The sequence below is a fragment of the Gigantopelta aegis genome, chromosome 8, assembly GCF_016097555.1.
Source record: "Gigantopelta aegis isolate Gae_Host chromosome 8, Gae_host_genome, whole genome shotgun sequence".
In the NCBI taxonomy this organism is placed as follows: Eukaryota; Metazoa; Mollusca; class Gastropoda; order Neomphalida; family Peltospiridae; genus Gigantopelta; species Gigantopelta aegis.
The window spans coordinates 58,868,894-58,886,217 of NC_054706.1; the positions used below are offsets into that span (position 1 = coordinate 58,868,894).

General features: G+C 35.2%; 1 protein-coding gene across 4 annotated transcripts in view; it reads left to right on the forward strand.

Annotated features, from left to right (window-relative positions):
* Window positions 1–16,238, forward strand: part of LOC121378550 (actin-related protein 2/3 complex subunit 1A-B-like) — a 29,084-nt gene extending 12,846 nt beyond the window's left edge. Inside the window, exons 8-15 of one of the 4 annotated variants that reach the window (XM_041506774.1) lie at window positions 2,717–2,725; window positions 5,530–5,632; window positions 6,292–6,367; window positions 6,817–6,920; window positions 8,181–8,252; window positions 12,589–12,678; window positions 14,359–14,449; window positions 15,594–16,238. In XM_041506774.1, coding sequence (XP_041362708.1) covers window positions 2,717–2,725; window positions 5,530–5,632; window positions 6,292–6,367; window positions 6,817–6,920; window positions 8,181–8,252; window positions 12,589–12,678; window positions 14,359–14,449; window positions 15,594–15,632 — 584 coding nt within the window. In that variant the 3' untranslated portion in view covers window positions 15,633–16,238. The remainder of the gene's footprint in view (window positions 1–2,716; window positions 2,726–5,529; window positions 5,633–6,291; window positions 6,368–6,816; window positions 6,921–8,180; window positions 8,253–12,588; window positions 12,679–14,358; window positions 14,450–15,593) is intronic. The other 3 variants (XM_041506775.1, XM_041506776.1, XM_041506777.1) reach the window with 3 other exon arrangements.
* The last annotated feature ends 1,086 nt before the right edge of the window (window positions 16,239–17,324 follow it).

Below are 17,324 nucleotides of genomic sequence, written 5' to 3' on the forward strand. Positions count from 1 at the left end.
TTTGGAGCATTTTAGAAGGACAGTCCAAAATTAAATAAGAGAAAGAAGAGAGGATCGGACTATTTAATAATATTTAAAAATAAAGAAGTAATTTCGACATAAAATGTTGAACGCAGATCTAAAAGTTTAAAGTCCGATCGATATGTCCACGCGAGTGGCCTCGTTAAGGCTGTTTGGGTGCACAGCTTAAAGGGACGAGATGGGTTGCATCCCGTCAAGAAAACCCCTAGATTGACAGTCGATAGACGTTGAAGGTGTAGTGCTGTGCTGAAATACAGATCTTGAGAAGCCGGATCTGTCTGAACGAGAGAGAGTATCAGACTAGGGTATAGTCCAGTCGTCATGGTTTGGTATAGTGGTGCAGACGGGCCCCGACTCCGGAGGATACGAGATGGTATCACTATAAAGCAAGGTAAAGTCTAGAAAAAGAGTAGTAGGGGCCGACCCCGCTTCCTATTTCTTCTTAGAGTGGGGCGGTCAATCTTCCAGTGCTGCTAGGACAGGCTCGGACATGTAGAGACTAAACGCGAACAACCGTGGCGTTCTGCAGAATGGCCGTCATACAATTGACCAAAAAACCCAAGTCAACAGTCAAACGGAGAAATGACGTGGAGGCAAGGAATCTCGCTAAAAAAGAATCCAACCTGGTGGTGCAGACTGTCGAAACGAGAAGCATTCCAGCGTTCAATCAGTTCCAGTGTCCGCATACATCCCAGTCTTTGGTGGTCATAAAACTTACTGTAATACTGAACTACCGGTTGTAATGTGTGCCCAATTAATTTACTATTATCATATAACCATTCCCCACAGCTAATATACCTGTAACTTACAATTTTGGCAATTGTAAATTCTTATTAGAGTTCCCCTACTTTTTTTGAAGAGCATATATATATATATATATATACTCTTCAAAAAAAGAAACACAAAAGGGTACAAATGGGTTATAACTCCGATTTTATGTTTCCTACCGGTTCATGCTTTGTGAATATAAGGTCATTGCATGTCCCAAACACATTCCCACGGTTACATTCGATAAAACGCAGCTACTGTACAATAAAGTTCCAAAATGTGAATATTCGCAAAAACGCAGCCACGTGCAAACCATGTCACCACTGCACGTGCGTTGTCTGCACGTGCAACATGAACACCGACAGTATAAAAGTGCAGGGTGTTCGCTTGCCTGGCCTCTGTATCTGGCCGACAGTTGACAATCCAGGACATTCAACGTCTCAGTGAACCGCAGAGAAACAATGCCATCGGCCGACTAGACGCAGGCGAATCCAGAACGGCCATTGCCAGGGCATTCCATGTGTCCCCAAGCACCATCTCCAGACTGTGGGACCGTTACCAGCAACATGGATCAGACCGTACAGAACCGCCTACGTGAGGTAGGAATTCGTGCCAGACGTCCAGTTCGAGGTGTCATCTTAACACCACAACACCGTCGACTCCGACTGCAGTGGTGCCAGATTCATCGACAATGGCCTCAACTGCGATGGAGACAGGTGTGGTTCAGTGACGAGTCCCGATTTCTGCTCCGACGTCATGATGGAAGATGTCGCGTGTATAGGCGTCGTGGTGAACGTTATGCGGCAAACTGCGTGCAGGAAGTGGACAGATTCGGCGGGGGTAGTGTCATGGTGTGGGCAGCCATCTCACACACTGGCAGAACTGACCTGGTCCACGTGCAGGGCAACCTGAATGCACAGGGCTACATTGACCAGATCCTCCGGCCACACACCGTTCCAGTTATGGCCAACACCAACGCAGTGTTCCAACATGACAACGCCAGGCCTCACACAGCACGTCTCACAACGGCTTTCCTACAGAACAACAACATTAATGTCCTTCCTTGGCCATCGATATCACCAGATTTGAACCCAATTGAGCATCTATGGGACGAGTTGGACCGACGCCTCCGACAGCGACAACCACAGCCCCAGACCCTGCCCGAGCTGGCAGCAGCCTTGCAGGCCGAGTGGGCCACCATCCCCCGGGACGTCATCCGTACTCTGGTTGCTTCAATGGGCAAGCGGTGCCAGGCAGTTGTCAACACACGCGGAGGCCACACCCGGTATTGACTCCAGATGACCTTGACCTTGGTGGTGTGTCCTATCACTTACTCACAATGGACTAGAGTGAATTGTGAACAATCCTGCAACATTTGGTAATTATCGGACTCACCATTCAATAATTAAATCAATTCTCCAAATGTTACGACAATGTGGTTTTGCGTTTCTTCTTTTGAAGAGATATATATATATATATATATATATATATATATATATATATATATATATATATATATATATATATATATATATATGTATATACATGTATATACATGTATATATAAAAAATAAAATAAAAATTCATAACCATCAAATTTCTGCAAGTTTTAGTTTGTTCTTTCTGTATAGTAGGTATAAGTATAATAAATACAAAATCAACAAGTATTGAGACAATATTAACTTTTGATTCTCATTTTCATGGATACAGAAAAAAAATGCATTGTTGGTTGTTTTGAGTTGGGGGGGTTATGGTATTGTTTTGTGTGGATTTTTTGGGCGTTTTTTTATTTTTATTTTATTGTGTGTGTCTTGTTTGGATTTCATGTGAGAGTTTTTGGTAGTTACTTTATTTCTTTCTTACTTCCATAGTCGTATTTCTTAATATATTAATTTATCATTATTTGATTGTTTATGTTTTGTTTCAGGTAGTACGTGTAAGTGGTTTCATTTCGCAGTCTTCATTTTTTTAATATTTTTTTTTTTGGTCATATTTATGCCTTGCCTAAGCACAGATAACTATAGATGACATCGGTGCATTTTGAAAATTAAAAAACCCCAAAATATTTTCATTTTGTTTTAGAATTTAACATTTCTTAATTTTAATAACTAATTCAAACTACATGAATATTATTTTTCATCTAGTACAGCACCCAACTCCATTGTTTTTATGTTTAAGTGCTAGTATTTTTTTTAATAGAATAACAAAACAAATAATGTATATATATATATATATTTACTTCTATATAGTAGTGATATACATTAACATAGAAATATTTCCACCACCCTGAAACTCCTAATTGTTTAAGTCATAAACAAACTGGTAATCAGTATCTGGTTCAGTTTGTTGTAAGACATATTGCAATCAATGATGCACGGTCAGTCTGGGATCAATCCCCGTCGGTGGGCCCATTGGGCTATTTCTCATTCTAGCCAGTGCACCACGACTTGTATATCAAAGGCCGTGGTATGTGCTATCCTGTCTCTGAGATGGTGCATATAAAAGATCCCTTGCTGCATTAGGAAAAATGTTGTGTGTTTTCTCTGTTGACTACGAGTTAGAATGACCAAATGTTTGACATCCAATAGCCGATGATTAATATATCAATGTGCTCTATTTGTTAAACAAAACAAACTTCTTATTGCAATCATCTTAAGATGGCCTGATAGTTTTCAGTTGTTGTTTTGTTTATGTTCATTGAATGTACAAAAATATACACTATTGGTGTAAAAGCAAAAAATGGTCCTAACAGAAATACCATACAGCTTTTTGCCTCACTAACATGCGTAATTAGTAATTGTTATCAAAAGCAATTAACACATCTGTATATATACTTGCTCAAATATGTTTTGAAGGCCAAAGCGTAATTAACGCTGTATGTTTATATTTGCAGCTGTATCTTGCAAGTATATACAGGGGGAAAAAAGCCCCATGTTTTCTCGGAAATAAGATGATCAAATCGGTTTCGATTAAAACATTTTCAATTTATCATATTTAACAAATTTTTGCATGACCATTTTCTATTTTTGATACCTTGCAAGATTTGTATATATTATATATATATTATTAACTTGCTATGGAATGAATGTCTTCTTTGGGAATATTCTCTCTTTTTTTTCTTTTTTTTTGTATGCAGCATTATCTACTCTTATATAACACTTCATCTGAAAATTATATCTCTTTCTGAGTTACTTCTTGAATATAAATACACAATGTATTACTCACTTTATAGTGTATGTTCGCAATGTGTAAATTTCATTAACCACCTTTGATATCTGCAATGAAAATTATGAGTTCATATACATTTAGTGACTTGAGGTAGGATGCAGACATTTGTTTTAAAAGTAGTTATCTTGGGCATATGGCCTCAATAACGGAATAAATATCTTGTCTGTCTTGTCTTGAAAACAAAACGAAATTTATCTGCATAAATGTTTTTTACGGTTTACAGTAACTGATGTTTTCATAACCTGATATGACAATGTATTCTAGATATTCATTTCAAAACCATCTGTCCATCTAACATAGCTCATGTCCTGAAAAACCCTAAAATATGTTATCGTCAATGTTTGGGTTTTTTAAATAAAACATTCAGTTTGTCTGCATGTAATGACATTTTTGCATGCTGTATATACAATACTTACATGTAGTATGACTGTAAACATTTAATTTTAATAATACAGTTGAACACCTGTAAACCGGACAGCCACAGATTGAAGTAAAAAGTCCAGTTTTAAAGGGTATCCAGTTTAGAGAGGTTCAGTACTGATATTTAAAAAGGGACCGTCAAAAACATTCAGTATTTAGGGAATTCCAGTTTATAGAGGAGTGCTGTTTTCAGTGTAGTTTTGTAAAAAAATTAAAAAAATAAAAAATAAATAATTAAAAAGATTTGTGTTAAAATATCTTCAGTTTTTTGCTCTTTATGTTTTGATAGCTAAATGTGTTAAAAGATCAAAGTTTCATATTTAGGTCAGGTATTTTGATTACGGTGAAGTTATTGTGTCATGTGAATGTCTCTCCCCACCCCCCCAAGTCTGTGGTCTGGCCCAAACAAGTTGCCCATAACACAATGGACGATTTTAGCCATTTGTTCAGCTGTTGTGATTTTCGGGTCAGTCTGTGTGACTAGGGGGAAGGTGTCATAGATCAGAGCTCATGAAAAGTATTAATGCAAACAGAAAATTGTCAAAGTTTGTGGATGTGGATAATTTTTGGCATACTTCCATCAGAGAACTGTTCAAGCACGCCTGTCATGGGCCCAACCTTTGACTTCGCCAGAGTTCTGTCCATGACAGGGAGAGGATATCAAAGTTTTCTTTAGCTTTGTTTTTGTTTGTCTCCCACTGGTCCAACAGGAGGGTATTATATGTTTCGTCTCGGTCAGTCTGTCCCTCATAAAAGTTTCTGGACTTTTTTTTTTGTAACGCCTCAAAATATTGAGATGATACAAATGTAGTTTGTGCATAGTTTCATGAGGATTGGTCTATTTAAAAAAGGTTATGGCCCTTAGGCCCAGTAGAAAACATGTATTGTTTTAAACAATATGTTTATTACAGCCACATTTGCTGTTTTGGGATTGGCGAACAGGCATACACCTATATTAAGACCTCTCCCTAAATATGTATTGCTTTAGCAGTTCTCTTAGAATGTATTCAGGAAACGAGAAAATCATCCAGTTTTTCTTCAGTTCTGATTTATTAAAAATGTGTTAATCGTCGTTACTGTGTTGTTCTTCAGGTGGTTGGGTTCACTCCATCTCGTTCTCTCCAAGTGGCGATCGCTTGGCCTGGGTTGGCCATGACTCCAGTGTCTCCGTCGTCGACGCAGCTAATGGAAATAAGTCAGTTTCTTTGATTTTTATCTTCTTTTATTGTCATAAATATAATTAGAAGATTCGTGACAAGTGGGGTTTTTTAATATGGAAAATATTTTTTGAGTGTGTGTTAACGGTATTCGTTGAGGCTCTGTCTAGAGTAATGGAGATTTACTAGAACAGGTTGATATTTTACATATTAAAAAACATGATTTGCGAATTCTGTTTAACCTATAAAACTTCTAAAATAACATTTTTGTTGATATTTAGTAAATTACAGTTCTAAAGTTGCCTTCTTCGGTAATATGACATCACGAATAGCACAATTGTAGTTTGATGTCACACACTTTGACGAAATCTTATTACAACGTTATGTTCAGGAATACAGGTCTTGTTTGGTTGTAAACAAATGACCCAATTATAGCTAAAAAAATTATTAACCAGGTTAATGATGATAAACGTGAAGTGGGTTTATGACAGGAATATTATGGGTAAGTTATAGGATAAATATTTACTTCTTGTTTAGAAACAATTTACAAAATATGTTTACTTCATATTGTATTATCTATACTGAAAACCAAAAGAAATGCAAATTGGGGTTATGGTTAATTATTATTTTAGTGTTTATTTTATCTTAATTATCTAGCTATTGAAATGTTTTTGATGCCTGGTAAAATTAATTTTAGACTGGCTATCATCAAAGACAACTTCCTGCCCTTCATGGGAGTGACGTGGGTGACAGAAAACAGCCTTGTTGCTGGGGTGAGTATAAGCTGAACATCGGCGGGGTTTTTCTTCTTTTTGTTTTCTTTTTGTTTATTGGGGTTGGTTTTTTTGGTCGTTCTATTTTGTTTATTAATGTTTGATGACTGACTAAAATTGTAAACATTCAGTTATATTAATTTTTGTTTTTTAAATGTAAACAGTTTCATTGCTTTTTTTATTGTAATTTTTACAAAAATAAAAAATCCATTTGAGACACCTCAGCATCATTACACTGACATTAGTGGCATCATGATTCTTAAAGAAAAATATTCATACTTGGTGTCTAGATTTTAATTTTTATGTTGCAGAACTTCGAACTTGGACAGAGCACAATATTTCATGAGAACCATTTTCTGTTCTTGTGTCAGAGTATATTAAATAATTAATCAATATTCTCTAATGGTGTTGTTAAACGAAACAAGCTTTAACTGTGACTGTTATTCCAGGGCTATGACTGTAACCCTATGGTGTTTACATACTCGAACACTGGAAGCTTGACCATGGTCAGCAAACTGGACATTCCACAGGAGAAGGAATCTGGACAGATAAGGTAAATGTCTTACTTTACAGTACTGGAGTCAGAGAGACGCTTGAACAGAATGTGACAAGGCATATAACTCAAACTTTGACAAATTTTAAATAGCAGTTCTGTTACTATAATCTTTCTGAAAATTTGAAAAATGTTTCCATTAATCTCCAAGATTTTAGGGTGCATAATTTTACCCTTTATACCCTCTGGTAGAAACCCTGGTTAGGTGTATCTGAGTATATACATGTACACTGTTATCAGTTTTTGTATCATCTCAATGAAGGCAGATGGCATTATGCATTAATGAATTTTAATTTGAAAGTATTTTAATTTTTAATTTTTTTTTAAATAAGATTTTTAGAATTTGTTTTTGTTTTTTTACACTAAAATAGTTTAAACTTGGTGAGACATTTTATCAATCTGATTAAAATTAGCTCTACTGGTCTACCAGTAGATCTAACAGCATTGCGTGGACTCCCATGTCCAGGTGACATTTCATCTATAAATAATTTAAATATCGACCAATTACACTTCACCTTTTATAGTGTTATTCGGGAGCATACAAATTCTAAAAATATCGGGCAAGACTATTTATGCAATAGGCAAACTTGTTGGTCTATTTCAACATTGAAAAAACAGGGGGGAAAGTGCAGAAATAAACTCTGGATTGTATACTAGTATAAACAGATCTTATGGCTATACTATCACAGTTTTTTTTCCGTCTTGAAACAAATTTTATATAAAATTTTATATTGAAATTAGTTTCCGGCATACTTTGTAATTCACCCAAATCATTTCGTATACCCTAGGCATAATCCCGAATGTTTTCAAATTCTTTTCAAATCACTGGCATGATTTTGCAAGTAAGGTTTTGATTGGTCGAATGAAAGGTCAACTGGACATGAGCTCTAATGGGCTGCTGTTAGATCCACATGTAATAGTGGAGCTAATTTTAATTAGATTGACATTTTATTTCAGTGGAATTGTTTTAAAGTAGTAGCTCAATGCTACTTCAATCCGGGCTCACTCTGTCAGTGTCCATTGCCAAATTAGCAACTGCTAATTTTTATACAAAGTGGCTACAGCATTTAGTATCAAACTAATTAAATTGTGTTTAAATTAGCCACTTTTTAATAATTTTGAAACATATAGTCTGTATATCTGAAAAATGGCTAAAACCAGATTATTTTCAGTGTGACCTCTGTTCAAATATGAAAGTTGAATCTGATTGAATAATAATTATTGCAAATGTTCACTGCTGATGATAAATCTTGTTTCCAGATCTGATAGTATAGACTTAACGGAGAATGGCGATATAGATGAGATTGACGAAGAACCCATATCTATACAGAGGTGGACAATCAGAGCATGATTGTTTGCATTGTTTTAGAGTTGACATTAATTCCTAATTGTAGTGTAGGACAAAGCATGAAATTGTGATGATTAAGCATACATAAAAATTGAGACTGGGGATGTCTGGTACAATGGTTCAAATCTTTAATTTCCAAGGTTTTTACAATTACAAGCTGCAGGATTTTGTAAAAACATACGTTTCCGGTATTGTGTCGGTTGGGTATTGGTAGAATCACAGAACTGAAAATCTGTTATCAGGCACCTTTGCAGGAATTTTAGCGAGGGTGGAGGGGTCTAGACTGATGAGCGACGTTTAGGAGGGTGAACTCATCTGTCATGCACCCTTGGAAAATATATTGGAATTTTTTTAAATTTGTTTTAGCAAACCCACCTGCACACATGCCTGATTATCTATTACATAATGTAACATAATCTACAATTGCAATGATTACTGAAAAACAGTATCCTATGGGTTCTGATGATAACAGGGCACAGAACCGTAAACGATAGCACCAGTGACAGTTGCCGTATGAATTGCTGTAGGTTGGGGACTTCAGACTTAATGATAGCACCAGTATCAGGTGCTGTATGAATTGCTGTATGTTGGGGACTTGAGACTTAATGATAGCACCAGTGACAGTTGCCGTATGAATTGCTGTAGGTTGGGGACTTTAGACTTAATGATAGCACCAGTGACAGTTGCCGTATGAATTGCTGTAGGTTGGGGACTTCCAACTGATGAAAGTTGTTTGCTGCTGGATCAAAAACTAACTTGCCGTTGGTTGAATGGATAATTTGTGGTTTTTGTATTTGTTTCTAAAGTTACTGCCATAAACTTGCTGTATGCAAGCTCAAAATTGCAATACATGTAGGTGAGCATTTTGCCTATGGCAAAAACATTTTAAAGTTGTAAGTAACAAATTCTTCAGTTCAATCCCTGCAATATTAAACCAAAATAACAGCTGAAGTGTGTGCTCAGGACAGCATACTTGAACCACAATTGAGAATAAACACAAAATAAATGTATACCGGTACTTAGACAGAAGCATAGTATCCTTAACATTTTTCATTTGCCCAATATATACAATACAAAAACGTTATCTAGCCAATTGTAGTATCAGCTGATGTATTTCTAAATTATGTCTAAAATATGTGAAAAACTACAACTAAAAATATCTTTTGAAATTGATTGCCTGCACGATAATTAAAATATCCTACTAATTTGTTATTAATATTGATTCTAACATAGTAATTAATTTAGTATTATATGTGTAATTGCTAATTATAATGTAGAAGATGTTTTTTACTTTTCTTACACACCCATTGGTGAGAACACCATAACGTTATTTTTTTTATAACACATGGTTGTTTACACATGTATGTGTGTTAACAATTTCAAGATATACGACTGGCTGCTCCTAGGTGATGACCAGGTCACCACTGCCATACATCCAATAAAAAACTACACGATATGAAATCGATTACATTGTGACATATAGTTAACCTGACAATCATGGGTCTGTAACACATAAGCTAGCTACAAGTGCAACGGCTGTAAATAAATTTGAGTCGAAAAAGATGTTAAAATTTGCTTAAAACCTGGTTTTTGAGGATCTGTAAGAAATAGAATAATACGTTCGTGTCCGTTAGATACCATTTATCTCACAACCTTTGCTCGTTAGATATATTTTAAAACAACTTTCTCATTCATGTACATGTATTATTCTCTATGTATAGAACAGAAACTGGTTTTGGAGGCCAGATCCAGTTTTTTTTTTTGGGGGGGGGGGGGGGGGGGGGGGGGCAGGTGAGACATGTCGACAGAAATTTTGGTATTAATTATGAGTAAGAAACAAAGACAATGTTGATGGGCTGCAGCACATCACCAAAGAGGGTGCCAACTTCTTCACATTACATTCTCGACGGTCTTCCACTAATCTAGGCCAGCGATAAAACACATTTTGTTTACATTTTTCTTCTAACGACATGAGGAAGAAATGAATTCATATGGAATAAGTCAGCTAATTTTATTCTAAGTATTTTATAATTATTTGTTAGATATCGGTAAATCAGGAAAATACTGCATTGTGATATTATCAGTGCCTTAGTTAGGATTTTTTGTTTGGGGGGTTCAACTGAGTAGTTAATAGCCTAAAACTCCTTAAACGGTTAAGAAGAGAATTTTCTTTAAGTTTCTATAATTTTTTCTGTATTTTTTTCGTCGTCTCCCCCCCCCCCCCTCCCTCCTTGCTAGCTACTGCCCTGATTATTGAGTTAGGACTGGAACATTATAAAAAAACATTTTTTTATTAATGCATCTGATAAATGCTAATTTAGAAGATTGCACTGCAAATCTTGAGTTGATTTCAATAAATTTACTTCAGTTTTTCTCATTTCGATTCTACAAAATATGTTGGCATTTGTTTTGACAGCTACCTGTATCCATGTTTTGTTAGTTGGTAGTAATTTTCTTCTCCTTTTATGCAACCCAATAGCTAATGTATTTTAAATGCTTGGGTTTCGTTATTCATTTATTCATTCCTTTTATACAGAGCACTACAGAAATGAAGTGTGGAGCTAACATTGTAAATCTAGTTAATATAAACAACAACTCATGGACTGTTTTGCCTGTCCAGAATGCATTTCTTTTAAGTTTAGTTCTTTTCTTGTTCATTTGATGATTACTTTCTTTTGACATAAAACAATTATACTTTCTCAGTTAGCATTTGTTTTTCTGTTTTATTATGTTTTAATTTTTATTTTATTCTTGGTGATATTATTGGTTAAAAATAAATGCATCAAGTAATTATTACACCGACACAATGGTCATATTACTTTCTTTTGACATAAAACAATTATACTTTCTATGTTAGCATTTGTTTTACGGTTCGATTTTTTTAAATTTTGTATTTTATTCTTGGTGATCTTACTGGTTAAAAATACAATGCATCAAATAATTATTACACAAATACAATGGTCATATTTTTGTATTACATTAATATCCCGCTCACATTTATTTTATTATTTAACGACTTTGTCCGTTATAAATATTTTATTTGATATTTTATTTCTTCCCTGGAGCATCAGCCAAATTGAAAATTAGACAAATAAAGAGATATAGTTATATTAAACCACCTAATTCATTTAAATATAGAATTTACATTCAGGTGTTAATCCTGGAAAGCATGTAAACCTTGAGTGTGCATGAAATTACTTGATACTAATTTCAAAACCATTATAGTCCAAATGTGCAGCTTGGATTTAAAGTTTTAATTCATGTGTGTGTGGTTGTGCTACTAATACTAATTAAAAAAAAAAATCATATTAAATGGTTTTTAATCGATGCTCTTCAGTATTAGGGATAAGTGGATATAATTATATTCTTTAAAGATCATAAAAGAAGAATGCTTTTTTAACAGAAGAATTCTTTGACCCTCAAAAATAATTATTTATTTTCATTCAGTAACTATTGCATTTCTTCCTATGGACGGGCGTGATGTAGTCCAGTGGTAAAGCGCTCACTTGTTGTTCGGTTGGTCTAGGATTGATCCCCGTTGGTGGGCCGATTAACTATTTCTTGCTCTAATCAGTTAGCTATTTCTCGCTCTAGTCAGTGTACCAAGATTGATACATCAAAAGCTGTGGTATATGCTATCTTGTCTGTGGGATGGTACATATAAAAGATCCCTTGCTACTAACGAAAAAAACAAAAAACATTGCAGGTTCGTCTCTAAGACTATATGTTAAAATTATCAAATATTTGACATCCAATAGCCAATGAATAATAAATCATTGTTCTCTAGTGGTGTCGTTAAACAAAAAAAACTTTAATTCCATAATGATCTGAAATTCAACTCGGAGGTCATAATTTTCCTCACAATATTATACCAAACGATCACAGCACCCCGCAGATTATGTTTTACTGTCTTCCTATGGAGAGGTCCAAATAATCCAACACTTTGGTCAAATGGCTATCATGCCTAGGGAATCCACTTAGGTCAAGTCACTACCCCTTCACTCTTATGGTCCGTGCATGCAGTTTGCTTTTGGACCAGTCCATTGTTATTGGGAGAAAATAGGTGTTAGGTCAGGTTAAATATTCATGAAAAGGGAAGGCACGATTTTATTCAGTGTTAGTAATTTTCATATTGTTTTCAACACAATAGATGACTCCATTTTTTTTTTATGCGAAGGAAGGAATGTTTTATTTAATAATGCACCGAACATATTTTAATTACAGTATTATGCCGTCAGATATATGGTTACATTTTTTATGTGTTGCTGATGAGTAAATTGTTCAATATAGTTATAATCATCTGTGTTTTTTTCTTTTCAGTGCTATGAATCGCTTTAAGAATCTGGACAGGAAAAATACTGCTGACGATTCCTCCACTGATCTCAAAACTCAGCATCAGAATACCATCACGTAAGATAGCAATTACAACAGTGCAGAAAACCAGGGCACAATATTTCGTTTCTGGGGCATATCTTTCTTATCAATTCACATAAGATCATCTAACCTTGCATGCAAGTACAACTTGGTAGGCAGTGTGACCTACTTTTCACATTAAAGGGTCATTCCTGAGTTTGCTGCATTGTAAGATGTTTCTGACTAATAAAATATTTCTACGATTAAACTTACATATTTAATATATTTTCTTGTTTAGAATATCAGTGTCTTTATATTCAATGTGTTTCTGGTCATATTAATATTTGTAAGAAGCCCAAACTGGATTTTGTCCTCGAATAATTTTGTACGTATCAATTTTATATTATATTTAAATAAAATGACATTTAACCTAGTACAAATATTAGAACAATCAGAAACACGTTTAATATACAGCCACTAATATTTTATGTAGATATATACATTTGATATGTGATTACAATCGTTAAAAAGTCTGTTAGTCGATAACATCTTAAAAATTACTGCACATGAAAGGAAATCCTTTCCTGGCCATATATTGCTATTAATTTATATAGGATCGTCAAACCTTGCATGCAAGTACAACATGGGATGGTAGTGTGTTGCATACCATAACTAGGTCACTGTGACCTACTTTTGACAGGTGTATCATGTAACTCACCAGTACTCTTTTTTTTTAAAGATATTGCTGAGTATCTTTTAAAGAAAAGGATTGTGTGTTTTATGCCATTTCAAAACTCAACACAAGAATACAAAATATGGAAAGCCTTCAGCTAAAGAATTTTTTAAGCATATTAAGTACTGTGTATATTTTAAAGGAAGGAATTATATGTTTTAGCCACCTCAAAACTCAACACAAACTATGCAGTCTTTGGCTCCATTTGTAAACCATTTTGTTTTTGAAAAATATATTCCTGAACATCTTTTACGAGCACCCCAGCACATTGTTTAATCAGTATCTATTAGGTTTCTAACATAGATGGGAAAATTTGTGATACTTTAGCTACAATATTTAGATGAAACCCAGTTTGGCTAGTATGAAGTCTGAAAAAAAGGATGTCGCACTACACTGTTTAATCAGTGACTATTCACAGTCAGTGATTTTCTTTTATTGGTTCGATCGGAGAGGACTGTAGGTTTAGTCACTGTCCTTCTGTCTGTCTATCCGTCCATTTGATCCCCCATGCAGTTTTCCGGACGTTTTTTTTCTTGCAATGCCTTAAAATGTAGAGCTGAAATTGTTCTGTTTAGCTTAGGAGATACGAAAAATTGTTTTCCAGACTCTTTTTTTTTTTAACTGTGGTTCAAGATATTGAAATCTTTTATATAGTTTTATCATCTACTATTACAGATCTTGTTTGACTTTCATGGCAATTTACCCATTCTTCACAGAGTTATGGCCCATGAATGTAGAAGATAAGAAAATTTGTTGGGACCTGTAGGAGACATGTATTGCTTTAGCAGTACTCTCAGAATGCTTCTCATTAACGACCTGATATATAAATTTGTTATGATCAAAACTAAATACATTGTGTTACTCTCTTAAAATATTTTCCCCTGGGTATGAAAGAGATGGGTTCCAGGGCTTCTCCAGATTAAGACAAATAGAGGCATACAAATAAGAAGTATGTTTAGCACTAAATGTGCATGGTACTGAAATAAACGTGTTTACCTTTACAGTCAAGTGTTGGTGCACACTGGCACCAAGGAGAAATGTACGAAGCTGTCCACTTCGGGAGTTGATGGAAATATTATTATCTGGGATTTGAAGGTGAGTGCTTTCATGAAGCATGTCATAGGTTAGACTGTTTGAAACATGATAGACTACACTGTTAGTACAATTTATCCTGTAACCACCATTTCTATTGACAGAATATGATGATAGATAAAGCAAAGTCGTATCCATATAGTAGCAGGATATGAGTTTTGATGTCACTCATGCGACATCACATGCATAGCTACATTACAAAATTGCTTATTTGACCTCTAGGTTATCGTACAGTGCGGCTGAAATAACAGAAATAATAGCTTCCCCATAATTTTTATGGTCTGCAGGATAAAGATAATAACTAGTTAATATGACATCGAATATCTGCTTTATCCTGTTCAGGACGAATGAGAAATTCCACTCGGCAGAACCTCACTGAATTTCCCATTCTTACCTTCACAGGATAAAGCAGATATCCGACATCATTAACTAGTTAATCTCTATTTAGTATAGTTGGTTGTAGGTCCTTTTGGTCATCTAGTCCAAATATCACATAATATTCCAGGTCTGCAGCTACATAGTTGAGGGGGGGGGGGTATTTGCCCCTCCCCTATATTTATTCTAGACCGTATATTTTACGCAAATTTTATTAAAGTTAGTTTGTTTCGTTTGACACCACTAGAGCATATTGATTTATTAATCATCGGCTATTGGATATCAAATGTTGTGTAATTTTGTCACATAAGACTTAGTTAGAAATGAAACCTGCTACATTTTTCCATTAGTAGCAAGGGATCTTTTATCTGCACTATCCCACAGACAGGATAACACATACCACAGACTTTGATATACCAGTCGTGGTGCACTGGCTTTTTATTAATTTTAAAAGTAACCATGTAGCTTCAGATGATAAAATCATATTTTAAGGCTTCACAACATTAAAATTTCTTTTTGTACACTCAAATAGGCACTGATACGTGTATCCTCCAAATTGTGTCCACCTCAGTAAAAACCAGACCCCTCACCCTTGAGGAAAAAAGTTAGTTGTCACCCAGTGAGTAACCAGCCATTGAATTTATGGACTTTTTTTTGTTCTCTCGGTGGAATGCAAATCACTTGCTTGGGAGCATGTGAGGTGAGTGATTTATCACTTGTCTGATATTTTCAAACGTAAAGGACTGAACATTGTTATTTTCTTTTCTTTCAGACTCTGGAGAATGGGATTGCTGCTCTAAAGATAGCCTAGGTCGACTGGTGGTGTTCCAAACACTTTCTGTGGAGAGCTTTATCATGTGCAGGGAAAAGATTCACAGATTCATGGACTGTTCATATCTTCCAGTTCTGCTGATTAGCAAATACGCTTAGACTAGTATTAGTATTTACCCACTGAACTTTTTATTTAATCCAAGTTACAGGATTGGACGTTCTGTGCTTATTTCCTCCTTTGTTGCAGCTATTAATAACCTTGACTTAGTTTCAAATGCGAAGGAGCTCTCTTGTTCAACCCAGCTTTGGCAGGATAATTATTTTTGTGGAAAAAAAACCTTTATAATTTTTTTTTTTTTAAACCCCACGTAGATAGCAAAAGATTGGTTCCTAAACCTCCCAAAAAGGCATCATATTAGAACTTTTTTTATCTGACTGCTTTCTTCTGGCTTCTGGCATCTGTGAGGACTCTAGCAGATTATTTTTATAATTTCTGTAAAGAAGTTGAATAAAAAGGACATATTGACTTAAGGATTATGCTTGTACACTGCTACATGTTAATCGGTTTAAGAGATATTACATTATTATATACATTTAATTGTAAAAAAATGTATTGCAAAATAAAAAAACAAGGATTTTTAAAAAACGTTTTGTTTTTGTTGACAGGTTTTTTACATTTATTTGTAGTTAAACAGGACAACGGGAATTTGAAAACTAAATCAGTATATGCGTGGATCACTTGATACACACAAGCACCTCCATGATGGTACACAGATCAGTTTTGATGAAACAAAAGAGTTGGGTGGGTGTAGAACTACTAAATGTAGCTTTGAGTGGTTTAGAAGTACTCCCATGTTGGAAGTACGATAAAAATTTCTTTGTACACCCACCACTTGCAGAATAAAATTTTAGTTACATCTAGTCTGTCCAGTGACCCTACTTTTTGGTCTCCATCCTATTTTTCCTACTATTTCTTCAAAATACCTTCTGTTTTTGTTTTACTTTGCCGCATGCAATTTAAAATGTTGCTAATTTCAGTAAAGTGTGTATATTGCATGTGTGGGGTTTTTTTTAATGCAGGTGTTTTAATGCAGGTGTAGTTGCACTTGTGGGCAGGCTTTGCAAATTTGGCCCCTAGTGTCTGAAAAATGAGGGCTAGTAACAATTTTTAAATTCAGTATATATACTCTGTCAAAAAAGAAACGCATAGGTGGTAGGGAAAGAAGAAAAGTGTTTGATTTTTAAAAATATAACGATTTTAAAAAATATAGTTTTTTTGTACAATGTTGCTGAATGACCATGTTTGTGAATGTTCCTGGAATGGGACAGCATGCCCAAATGCACCCTAAAACAAATTTAACGCACTTTGTGCGACAATTGCAGGAAATCGGCGTGAAATGGTCAGATTGGGATAGTGATGGGTATTTAAAGCTGCAATGATGTCTCATTTCCATTTCGATGTAGACGAGTTAGATGCCAAGACTAAGCCTGCGGAATCAAAACATTGCAATAGGCCGCCTCCAGTTAGATGAATCGCAGTCAGCAGTTGCATGCCACATGAACGTCCATCAAAGCACCATTTCACGTCTCTTGGACAGGTACCAGCAGTTTCAATCAGCTGAAGACCAGCCCAGAAGTGGAAGACCTTGCATAAAAACTGCAGCACAAGATCGCTTCATCCGGGTTCTGCACTTGCATCACCAAACACTGCTGGACGCATACCTGGTTTGAG